The sequence below is a fragment of the Opisthocomus hoazin genome, chromosome 4, assembly GCF_030867145.1.
Source record: "Opisthocomus hoazin isolate bOpiHoa1 chromosome 4, bOpiHoa1.hap1, whole genome shotgun sequence".
Classification (NCBI taxonomy): Eukaryota; Metazoa; Chordata; class Aves; order Opisthocomiformes; family Opisthocomidae; genus Opisthocomus; species Opisthocomus hoazin.
Genome location: NC_134417.1, coordinates 83002895 through 83015907, shown reverse-complemented (window position 1 = coordinate 83015907; position 13013 = coordinate 83002895). Strand labels below are relative to the sequence as shown.

Genomic DNA, 13013 nt, shown 5'->3' with positions numbered 1-13013 from the left:
TTTTGCCAGCATGGGAAGTCTGGCTTTATTTAAAGCTTAAAAGCAACAGCCTGTGTGGAGGAGACAGGACAGTACACATCATTGTCTTCCTCACAGCATCTTTGCTCCTAACTTGCAGGACAGAACAATGCACTGTTTGAATGGTGTAATATTGAATCTATAAACAGCCTTGCCTCTCAAGATTTCTACTTTGCCACAGACAACTACATTACTACTTCACTATTATCTGTCAAGTTGCACTTCTTTGCATCATATTAGCTATTAATCTGAATTTAAAAAGGTCATTTAATGACTTCTTAGTAGCCTCAAACTGAACTTTGGTACCAGCACTGTAACATGGGCTGGGGAAGCATATCCTATAAATAGAGTAAGTGATCCTTTCACAGAAGTTCACAAATTACCGGAGGTTTAAGATCCCATCCAAGCTGAGCAGGGACCACATGGGCTGAAACAACACCAGCTACTCCAGGTGGCCCAGGAGAATAGCACTGCTCAGGCCCCTCCTCTCTTGGAGACCCTCACACACTACGTGTGTTTCCCAGTTTTGATAAGATGTGTCTAGATGTACTGTGGTGGGATGGTTTGAAATCAGACTTTCATTCCTTGCAGTGGTCTTGGAATTAACGGTTTGTCATCTACCATCACCTAAGAAGTCTGTAATCACCCACTCTTAGTAAAGCTGAGCTCTGCACCACCTCACATGCATTAATTCATTTTTGATAAGCAATGAAATGCTGTGCCAGGCTGGCACCTCATGTAGGCTGTGCAGGCAGATTTATTAATGATTCTCTGCAGACGTGGTTGGATTCTGGACATGCCTCTTCTTCTTCTCTTCACCTCCTTTCCCCATTCTCACACCTCCCTCAGACAGTTCAGTCTCAAAACCAACAATCATTGCTTTATTTAGGGAAAATGCTTTGATTTTGCCAAGCCTGTGCTTTTCAAATTGGAAGTCAGTATGGCGAGCGATATGAAATACTACTCTTTGGTACAGGAACAATCAGTATGGAAATAGATCTGCTCAGACACAACATATATGTGGTGGAAAAAGAAATGAGAAATGTGTAAGGCACGCTGTCTGATACAAAAGCAATCTATATTTTGACAACTGGCAATGATTATTCTCTCTTCCTTTCTGCCTCGGTGGACATTAAATATAACAGCCGAGTATTAACGGGAAAAGAAACAGAAAGGTCGCACTGAGTCACAGCACAAGCAGGTGCAGCTGCAATACCAGTGTGCCATTTTCCACACCGCGGCCTGTCAGAGTCGTGGCCTGAGCTTCTTACCCTGCAGTTGAGTAGAGTGTAAAGCACGTGGTCAGGAGTGGTCTGAGCTCTCCACTGCAACACTTCTGAGAGGAAGAGGAACTAAAATAAAGCAGAGTGATAGTCATGACACTAAATAATTTTTTGGCTTTAAAAACCAGATAACCATTTTTGCTAATTTAGCTACGTCTTTCTTATTTATATGCTACATTTTACATCGATACCCAGAAGCACTAAACCTGAATTAATTCTCTTATCATCACACATATTTATAGCAAGGTGCTTTTGCACGGTAGCAGCGGCCTCTCTGGAAGTGAAGCCACTGCTGGGATTATGATATATTACTACTTACACTTTCAAAGCAATAAAATAGTTTTTACTGATCCCTGAATTTAAGCACAACTTTAATTCTTTAGCTTCCTCTCTTCTTATTATTATAAATATATAAATATTTATACAGCTTAGAACTTACTAATTTAATTACTCACATAAGCCCCCAAAAGAGCTGAATTTCAGCTTAATTTGACAGGATCAAAATAACAACAGATAAGGTCAGGACTATATATGAAAACAAAACTCCCTGGACTCCACTTAAACTAGTAAAAAAGATGTAACAGAGGGTGATTTCTGGTAGAAGCCCCACTAACACTTTCCACCATGTTTCTTCTGATGTCCCATGTAAATTTACAAAAAAAATCCATACAAATGAAATACAGCGATCCCCCCTCATGTCTATTTTATATTTATCTGTAAAGGGGATCCTGAAATACTTTAGTGTGAACTAAAAAAAGAAGTTAACAAATTCTGCAATAATGATAATACAATCTATATACTGCTAAGGGTCCTGATGTTAAGTAGCTAAATATAAGCCATATCAGAATAGTTTCGCTTACCTTTCTGGCTTGGTCATTATCTTCTATTTGCCCCAAATCTCTACCACTGGCCTGTGCAATTCTTTTTCCAGAGACCAAGTTCCCTACCATCACAGAGGCAGGGCCAATTTCTAGAATAAAGCAGAAATGTGCCAACTGCAGTAAAAATCCTTCACTTGTGGATGAAAATTGTTTTTGTTTCTTTTGCTTTACATGATATTTTCCTCCTTGTTATCCACACCACCAAACCTTGAGCACACCTCCGCCGACACAAAATTTGGCTGATGGACCAGAAGTAGCTGGAAGATAGGCAGGCCTCTGAACATACGTAACTAAGGAGCCCATTTAGCATGTGCTCTCTGCTGTCAGAGACACATCTTGTCTGCCTTGATATGAGAAATTTTTGGAAAATCCAGCTCCTAATTTAGGCATGTCCATTTCAGTGCCTAAAACCAGATAAGATCTATCCAGGCTTCAGGAACAATGTTCCTATTTCTCTCTCCTGTTCCCTGGGCTAAGTTGCATCTGTATTAGCAAATCTGTAATGCTATAGACATGAAGCGACAAGGATTAGGAAGGCAGATGGTGCATATGATAAAACATATGCAAGCCCTTTAGCACAAGGTAGAGACTGAAGAAAAATAACTTCACAACAAAGGAAGATGTCACAGCTGACGCTTCTCCATGAGGTGGATTTCACTGATGCTGTGTTGCTGCCATTAGGGAAAAATACCTGTCCCTCAGATACCATTTACACTCATGTAAACATTTGGATGAATTACTGATACACTGCAGTAGCTATCAGGCTTTACTTCTAGTCTGTGATGGCCAAGCTTTGTCTCAGTGATGGTGTATGGCATAAGGGTCAAAATACAAGATGTGTAACCAACCAGATAATGTACAGTAAACAACACCTACAGACCACCCTGCTTTAAAAACATGAAAGCAGTATCCTCTGGGTATATCACAACTATGAAAAATGGGAGAATATGATGCTATCAGTTTAGTTTCTGTGTTCCTGGCATTGCTTTTACCATAGAGATATATAATGTATACATAATGCATCTGTAAGTATCTCCACTGCACTGATCCTAATTCAGTGATTACTTTGTGAAGCAGCAACAAGGAAATACTGAAGTGAGCATGGCAGTGAAAGGCTTCACTGCTTTCATTAAGCTAGTGGAAGTCATTGTTAACCTCTGACATTGCCAGTATCTGCAAACTCAGATTATGGTTTTGATTTCTGAAACATTTGTCCAAAGGTTTTAAATAAACAAACAAGCTGATGGTTTTCACACACTTGCACTGAAATCATGATGGACAGTCCTTGTATTTGAGATCCAGAGGGTAAAACCATTTCCTATTCCAAGCTGGTTTTTAAAATGGAAAGTAACCAACACTTAGCCTAATTAGCTGAATTCGGGTCTTAAGCCTGAGGCTACAGATTCAGAAATCCTCGAAATTAATATGAGTACTAAAACCTGCAATTGGATTTAAAGTAAAAAATTTTTTACAATTTGCTTGTTCATTAGGCATGAGTAACCAGCCACTGGACTACAGCAGGCTACCAGGGCTTTCTCAGTGTCCTGAGTCAGTGCCTTGCTGCACCACTTCATCCAGTATTCTTCATAAAGTGTGGCAGAACTTCCAAAGAATCATCTTAAAACTAGTCAGGGTTCTCCCTCAAATATGCCTGCTGTAAGAATAACACAGAACCTCCCTACTCAGGTAAAAACATTTATCCTCTTTCTTAGGTTTAATTTATTCATGGCCAGTTTTCAAGTATTTGCTATGCTTCCAACACTGCTATTGTCAACAGTCCTCTTCCTCTCTACTTCTACTTTACAAACTCAGCCTTCAAATAAGCCAAGAGTTTATCTTTCTCTGTTTTGGTTTCAGCCCATCCTCTTTAAACACTACTGACCAGCATTTTACAAAGAACTCCAGGTGTTGTCTCTCCAGTGCCTTGTAGAGTGATAAAAATGTCTTAATTTTCACCAAAGTTAGGGTTTTGGAGCATTTTTGCTTGGGCTCTTTGTGAAGGTACTTCTAGCTTCTGCCAAAACCAATGATGTCCTTAACACACCTGGAATATTTAACAGGAACAACTGATCGAGCCGATTCTCACCTGCATTAGCAGTTACTTGATCTTGCTCCATACAGTACCATCAACATACAGCATTAAGTCACGGTCCCTTTGCCTTCACTCTTCTTACCTGGTTGCTTCTGCCTTGGTTTAGGCAGGTTTGTTACACATGTGTGGGGGCACATTAGCACATTACAAGGATGCAGCGACCCTTCCAAGAAGAGCTGTTTGGTTTCTGACAGGTGTATTCCTCCCAGCGGCGTCTTGGGAAGCGTGTTTGCTGGTACGAGTGCTAAGCAGTAGACTCCCACTTGATGAATACTGTCAATAGCCTTAAAAAAGCAGGAAGTCAACTTTAATGAAACGCTAATTTTTCATCATTCTAATAAGCACATGTTGTTCTGAATTACTGCATAAAACAACCCTAATAATTAACTGGCAATGGAAAGACACTTCAGCAATGTCAGTGATAAGGAGGTTCTTTTCAGTGGGAACAGGTGGAGGGAAATGTAGCACTGATGCTATTACACTCACTCTAGAAGATAAAAAAGCAGACAAAAACCTAGTGATAAATATACAGAAATCTACTAAGAAGTGCTACCTAGGCATCCCTTAGGCACACGTTCGTAGCACTTATCCTGGAGATTTATTACGAAGATGGGCTGGCAGCTCATGTGAAACTGATTTTAACTGGAGCACTTCTCAGAATTAAAGTTCAAAGGATTCCTATCAACTTAACATCCAGTCCAAGTTGCACATATATCACCATATACCTACTGATGTATGTAGCTTACAAATTTTTTAAATTTTTCTAAGATAATCACTGTTTCACTGCCTGATTACTGTGTAAAAGAGCCTCAGGCAGGAATGGGAATTGGTACAACATAAGGGAAAACTATGAAACTATCCACTTGAAAAAAAATCCACTTGAGTGAGAACCTGAAAAATAAGCACCTGCAAATCTTATAATAACCACGTTCATTGTCCGGCAAGTGGAGTAAACTGCAACACTTTCAAAACCTCTGTAATGTACAGTACCTATGCAATTTATTTAGTTAAACATGAATATCCATGCACTTAAGATTTTAATTCCGTACACATTTTAACTGGTTATTTTCCTTACATTGGTAACATCAGTTGCAGCAAGTGAGTTAGAAAACAACTTCAGACACCCAAGCAGACTGAGAAACAACGTACAGACAACATCTCTAATGACTAGTTAAATGTTCAAAAATGTAATTACTTAACTTGCATTTTAATTTTTAACTGTAAGAACAGTGAATGCATACATCTACTGCCTTGAAGATACAACCTATATTTGGAGAATCAAATAATCATTTACACTTATGTACTTAAGTGTAGACCAATAAATTACTGATTACTTCAACAGAGTCTCCAAGAAATGCTTTGCTTTTGGCTTCTGTTTGCTTCATTTTTTATTTATTTGATTGCAAAGTTTCATAAGAAAGAATAACAAAGCAGTTACTCATTTCACAAACATTGCCGTTTTAGTAGTGGTAGATCTTACGGTAGTATTGGAAGATCTCGTTGCTGGTCTACATACACCTTACCTGAAAGATCAGCAATAGTGACATATGTATATGATAGCCAACACACAATGTCTCATGTTTCTGGCGAAAACCATCATAACATCCTAATCTTGATGTTTTTTGTAGGTTCTGAAAAGCAGTGATACATCATGGGATCCTCACTTGATATCAGCCTGAAGGAAAACTGTTACGGGGCAAGTAACCACTCTTACTGAAACATACAACAGTGTGGCTTCTGGAACTGGTGAATGGAAAGCAATAATCAGCTGGGATGGAATCAGGGGTGTTACATATAATGATTCCCCAGTGACTTCTGAACTCTCTCCTTTGATAGCTACCTCTGCAGCACAATGCTTCATAAAATGTCATGGGTCATTCAAAACCATGACCTTTCACACTTTGGAACTTGGCACTGACGAAGGGAATGACTTTGTTTCACAAGGATGAGCCCTAATGAACTAAGCTTTAAAATTTTGTGAGAGAAGATTACCAGTCAGTTTTAATACTGCTGTCATTTATGCCTCTTGATGAGATGGCTTGGTTTTGAAATGACTGTCCAGCCAGAAGTAAACAAGAGCATCTGAAATCTTTATCCCTCTGTTTCATTGAGAAAATTGATTAGAGATACCAGAACTTGCAGAGTCCAAATTGCTACGTCATTCAAACTAAGAAAACATTCCATTCTGACAAAACTCTCCAGACAGACACTCTCCAGTTCTGCAGTAGATCTCTTAGCTTTTCCTTGTCTGCGAAGTCCTGCCAGTGTGCTGGCACTGGTGAAACTAACTCCAGTCTGCCAGGTACCGGAGCTCCAGCTCTGCCTGAAGGGTCCGATCAGCTTGCAGCAGTCTGGGAGATGAATGAGCATCTAGGATCCATCTGACTGATCTGCTGGGTGACCTGGGATCTTCACGCACGTTGTCACTAAAATCCCATACTCCTCCACTACTCTCAAGAGTCTCTCTACGCTGCCTGACCACTCCCTCCCAACCATGTCTCTGCTAAAACCCATAGATGCAGCCCAGCATAGTCCCATACGTATAGCAGCTCCACCATCCCTCAGCCCTCTGCTGAGGAGCAGGAAGGGCCAGGGAGAGTCAGAACAAGGTACAACCCATTGTTAACAAGTCCTGCAAATCGATGCAGCTCAACTCTAGGGAAGAGATGTAGAGATCCCGCAAGGCACAGCAGAAGCAGGCAGTGTTGGGCAGGGCTGGCACAAGGCCGCACACGCAGGGTGTCAGACAAGTCTCACAAATATCGTCAGAAATGAGTAGTAATTTGGTAGTTTGTTATCATGGATGCCATTGACAGTCATGACACAAGTGTGATACTGTTACATTGCTCAGCACTAGCAGATGATTCAGATAGAACTGGTTACTACTTCCCGATGTCTGTCATTAAACATCTCATTGGGAAGGAGGCACAATGCATCCTGCATATTCCTGGCTTCTGTCCTCCATCTCCACTCTCAGCTGAAGTGGAACCAGAAACTTCTTGTTCACATAGTGACGCATGCCAGAGCTGCAGACTTCGCACAAGTGTGATGAAAGCAGCCACACAACACATGTGTACTTTGATATACAGCCTACCACTCCCAGACATTGCTGGGACTTGATCACACTCAGTATACCAGGATTGACTTTTGGCAGGAGCAACTTTACACCAGACTCCCACATTGTTCAGTACTGAATTTTACTGGCTACAATGATGTAGGACACAATTTCTCTGGAAGTCACAAAAATGCTCAGCTGACTAAACTGGAGAAGTGTCAAGTCCAGAATTTCAACCTTTTCTTAGAGGCTTGTTACCTGATCAATATTGTGAAAGCATGGGCAACCCAAAAGCGCCTCCTTCTAAAATAGGTTGCTCTAGGTGCCTTCAAAGGCTTTCTGTGTGACAGACAAGCTAGAAGTTCTAGCTTTTCTTGGTAATAATTTAGATCTACTATGAATATGAGATGTCTCTAGCTGTACGAAAGGTACTTATGTCCTAAATCAAGAGAGCAGACAAACCTGTCTTGAGATGGATGAAAGCTTATACGTTCAGTCCCTTCAAGGATATGGTAGACAGATTCCCTTTCTTACCCAGTATAAAGCAGTAACGAATAAAAACATCTTCTACGACTCGTGTGGGATCTTTTTCTTTGGCTCTTGGGTACAGCAAAAAAGATGTTTGCAATATATTTGCCTGAGAAGAGTCCTTGAGGAAGGACAGAAAGGAAGGTAAGTGGAAGTAACAGGTGACCAGCTGTAGACAGAGCTGAGACCATTTCACAAGGTAGCAACAGACAGACTCTATTTGACTACATCTCCATTAAACCTATTGCTTTTGAGTGAGAATTGACTTTGACTTAACCACGAAGATGAAGGAGATGGAAGATGACTGCTATCTAAAGTATCTAATTTTTTGCGCTCGGACATTCAAGCGGAAAAAACTTTGAGTATGGTAATAATATTGCCTTAACCTGGATTGCTATATGTAAGAAGAAGATCAGAATTTTTTAGTATTCAGTTGCTTCTGTCTTCTGGTCAAAGTGTCCACAACACCATCAAGGCGGGTTTCATCCCAGCAGTATGTGCCTTGCGTGATCCACCTGACAGCTGGAACGGGATTCCTTGCAATAGGTGTCTTATGCAGATAACCTCACTGTAGAGGCTGTGTTTCATTCAGTTTATTTTGGCTATCAACATGGTGCACTAGACACACATAATTCTCTCCCATTGATTAAAAAAAAAAATCTGGAGATCTAGCTCAGATACATACATTTGCTTTTGATGGGGTCAACTCCATACCAGTGCCAACAGCTGTTTAGTAAGAGACTTTGGTAGTCTTTGGTAGAGGCTTTGACAGTACGAGTATACAAAACATTAACTCACTACCGTTTTGAAGTAATGAATGACTATATCCTTATGAACCATAGGCTACTGTCTCCTTGCTATTACTCACTTCAATTCATCCCTGTTTTCTTACAGCACTGTGATTAGGAAAAGGCTCACTCTTTGGATATGTGTGGCCCAAACAGGAATTGTCACTCAGAAGAATCTAATTCTGTGCTCATTAGGTGCAAGTGCAACTGAAGGTGGACTTACAATTACTCAAAGACAAATGCCAGTTACCTCGGGGGCCTGAAAGATCAATAAAAAGAATATAAAGCAGGAAAAAATAGCTTCCAAATGTACATAAAGAGCATTACCTGGAGGACTCTACTCATCCACTGAAAACTGTCTTCCTCTGTGGAATCTGGCCTTTGCTCAGCAACAATAACTATCCTCTCATCATGCAGCACGCTCACTGAAAACACTGCTATTCTATAGAAGAGAAGGAGAGAAGAGTATTTGGTGTCAGAACAGGTGGAAAAGCCTGTCTTCTAAGTTAACCCTCCACAACTACGATTTTGTTACTTATTACTCAGACAACTGGTGTATCAATAGGATTTTATTTACGGGGAAAAAGCAACGAGAACAGTTGTGGGTAGCTTCTGGAGGAGAAATAGGTGGGTTTGTTTTAGAATCATGTAAATACAGGCATAATGTCACAGCAGGGTTGGAGAAGTGAACCTTCCTGGGATAAGAAAAGCACTACATCTGGGTCACAGTGAGGTTGTTAAACTGTTGTGTAACAGCCAGCCACGTCCTTTGGCCCCATCTTAGAAGAAAGTAACTGCAACTTCTTTTTGTGAGAGGTCTGCCATGTGATCATGTGTGAACGCATGTTACTGCATTAGGCTCTTCAGTTTAGATGAAGTTTTAGATGTCTCCTGCTCAGTTCCAACACCTTAGGAAGGTCACACAAGGCACCGCAGTGTGTTAGGCATGTCGGAAATGTTAAACTCAGAGAGCTACGATTCTGTTGAGTCAACATCTTCAGAATTAACCAACTGTTCAACAGGGAATTCTAATCATCACAATTTTGGACCTTGGTATCTGCCTCAACACTGTCTTAGGTTTCCCTCTGCTGTGTCCTGGTTCTATCATTGCCATTTTACTGATACCAGCAACTTTCAGACAGCCCAGTGCAAATTTGGCACTGCCTTCTGAAAGCATTTTGGGTCACTTACACCTGGTCTGAGCAAAATAAGGATTTCTACACAATATAAGAAAAGAAAGGATCAAACCTTCCCCTGTAGACAAATTTCATTGGTTCCACGGCCAGTGCTGTTGCCACAATGTCATCAGCATTATGTCGTCTTCCACTGACAACCATCAAACCATCCATTTTGCCAATAACAAAGACAAGTCCACCTGGTCCTATAAAGCCAAGTAGTCCGGTCCTTATAAAAGGATATTCAGTGATAGGGCCACCAGAACTGGTCATAGGAAACACCTGTAAGACAAAGAAACATAGGTCTTCACTGCTATACACAGAGATCATGCTGTGAAGTATTTCAGGCACGCTCTCTCAGACGGCTCTTCTGGAATGAAGTAAATAGGTTGCTGGTGATGCTTTTCACTCTTCACTGGCCATAAAGGCAGTGTCAGGAAACTCCTAGGCTAGTGTGTGTTATTTTCAATACCTGAGTTCCAGCAAGTTCAATCTCACTCTGTTTACCACATATTTTCCCTAACCATGGCTCTATAAATCATGTATGATCTTAAAAAACCACATAAATCAACATAAACAGTACTGAATAACAAAAAAAACCGGTCATGGAGAATGCAGCTAGCCTGAGGTGCTATGTATAGGTTACCTGAGAGATTAAACTGTAAACATTACAGCAGAGGCTTTTTTCAGTACCTCATGTTCACTGCCAGCACAGTATAGAGAAACAAGCAGGCTAGAAGTGAAGCTGTTTTCAAGTACTGTACATTAATGACTCTTGCAGCTGACCACATTTTTATCTAAGGTCAATTAAGTCCTCATAACACCAGTGACAATGCCTTCTGTAGCATGTCTAAGAGTGAAAATACAGCCCCATACAGAGCCTCTCTAGATGTTTGAACACCAGACGCAAACTTCACTTCCGCAGGCAGATTGCCACCACTTTTCCTATCCTCACTAGCTCAGCGTTATCCTTCTGGTACATGAGTTGCTTTGAGCTGCATTCTGAGCAACCACACTTCGCTACCATCACTTCTTTAAACTGAAATAGTCTAAAGGCAATCTATTTAATACAATGGCAAGTGGAAGACCATGGCTACATAGTGTCCTTCAAGGGTCATCTAAAAAAAAAGGTCAAATCCTGCTGCCAGATGCCCATGGATGACTCTTACTGAACAGATTTAATGCTTATACATCCTCAGGCATAATTCATTTCAGGAACACAAAACTCTTTTGACTCTCTAATACCTGCAGCATGAATTACACACGAAAACAAAAAAGAGGTCCACTTGTAGCAGGCTCCTAAGAACATGGTTAACATTAAAAATGAGTGGTCCTGCTCACTGTATATCAATTTACTTGCTTACCATTAGGAACAAGTCCAAATCATTCTAAACATGCTGCTAAACTGCAGACCCAGTTATGAATTATGAACGATTTAACAATTATATCAAGTACTACAAAACGAAAGTAAGTACCTTTCTCCCCTGAAATATGTTAAATCTGGGATTATCATTCACACTGGGTATTGTAAATTGTACTTGTAGCACAATAATCAGCTACCAACAAATTTCAGATCACAATAGCATAGTAGGATTCCTGTCTTCAACAGCAGGATGGAGAGTCGTATCCACTAGTCTCCATTAATTATTTAATGTATAGTGTTTACAACATTCAGATCTGCACTTTGCAGGAGATATTAGTCATGTTTGGTCTATTAAAAATGGTAATATCAGAGCATTTGTTAAAAGAAATGTAAATGTATTTTTCTTATTTTTTTCCTCAAATATTAAAAGAGAAAAAAATCAGAACTTAATAAAAATGTCAGCTCAAATTTTTTCAGTATTTCTCTGATTTGTTCAGCCTTTCATACTGGCTTCAGTGGAAGTTAATGATAACAAGTGAGCAGGTACAACAGAGCTATCAATGCAGCTGCCTGCACTGGAGCTGAAACCTACTGGAAAACAGATTCCGCAAAGCAAAAAAGGCTTTCACCTAAGGCAATTCAAACAAAAGCAGGTGTGGACTAATTAAGAAAAGGTATCTTTGCTATTCAGATACCTCTTGAAGACTACATCAGTCAGGATTCTGCATAAATGCAAGACTTTAATGCTGGCTGCGTTGCGGAAACTGCTTTTTAAAGATAACCAGCAGCCTTCCTACCCTTTGCAACAGTCAAATTCTGCACGTAGCTAGCTCATAGACTTGTACAGTATTACCTTTTGAACTTTGTTTTTCTTCCTGCTTTCCTTCTGATTGTTTCAGCCCCTGGTATCGTCTTTCAAAATTAAAGTAAAAGCTCTTCAGAGCCGAATCTAAACCCACATAAATATCTGCTATTGCACTTAATGAAATGGGCTTCAGTGCAGATTATCTGGCTAGAGTACTTAAGGCTCCAAGCCACAAGCATTGATTATTACTGCTATTCTGATATCATTAATATCAGTATTTTATGTGAAATATTATCCTGAAAAAGCTAAAAAGGAAGGATTTTATATAGTGTTTTCTGGACAACTTACCTCAAAAGTATTTTTGGTCATGCCCGAGAGTCCATAATATGATGTACCCGTTGCAATAGCACATACACAAAGTTCTCCTATTTCATCTGTTTTACAGAGCTGAGGAACTCCATCTGGCTTCACTGAACACATTATAGCTAGAGGGAGAGCAAAAACATTATAAAATTAACTACAGAATAATATAAATGCTATGAGGAAGACACTGTGGTGGAGATGACATAAACAAATAAATTATATGTAGGCTCTAATGTCTAACAGTCGGTTTCTCAAACATTAAGGTGTTCAACACTATCGAATGTTATTTGTATTATAAATAACACTTACAGAAAGAATGTAAAAACCTTTATGTAAACTCAGACTTCACACTCCTAACAAAACCTAATTTGCCTTGCTCTCTAAAATTTCAGTTGATCGGTAATGTTGCTGTGAAATGTGATTCTGTTCCCAGTTTTGCATACTGAAGACCAGATTTGCCACAGTCAGTGCAAAATGAAATAAATTAATGGGGTTCTTGATAATAATTACACTGCCAGGGAGGCAGGCAACCAGGAAATCTACCTCTCACAAAGTAGCAAGTAACACCATATGAAAGATCAAGATATTCTAGGAGACTAGTACAGTTGTTTCACTACGAATTTGTCAGAGCTCAGACTCCCTCTCACTGGTCTTACAGGACT

The 13013-nt window shown here is 40.0% G+C and overlaps 1 protein-coding gene across 6 annotated transcripts in view; it reads right to left on the bottom strand.

Annotated features, from left to right (window-relative positions):
* DIP2C (disco interacting protein 2 homolog C) overlaps positions 1 to 13013 on the bottom strand; it is a 326462-nt gene that overhangs the window by 61440 nt on the left and 252009 nt on the right. For all 6 annotated transcript variants that reach the window (XM_075419735.1, XM_075419734.1, XM_075419736.1 and 3 more), the window contains 6 exons: positions 12337 to 12473; positions 9894 to 10102; positions 8973 to 9087; positions 4357 to 4558; positions 2162 to 2271; positions 1290 to 1370 (listed from right to left, as the gene is read on the bottom strand). In XM_075419735.1, coding sequence (XP_075275850.1) covers positions 1290 to 1370; positions 2162 to 2271; positions 4357 to 4558; positions 8973 to 9087; positions 9894 to 10102; positions 12337 to 12473 — 854 coding nt within the window. The remainder of the gene's footprint in view (positions 1 to 1289; positions 1371 to 2161; positions 2272 to 4356; positions 4559 to 8972; positions 9088 to 9893; positions 10103 to 12336; positions 12474 to 13013) is intronic.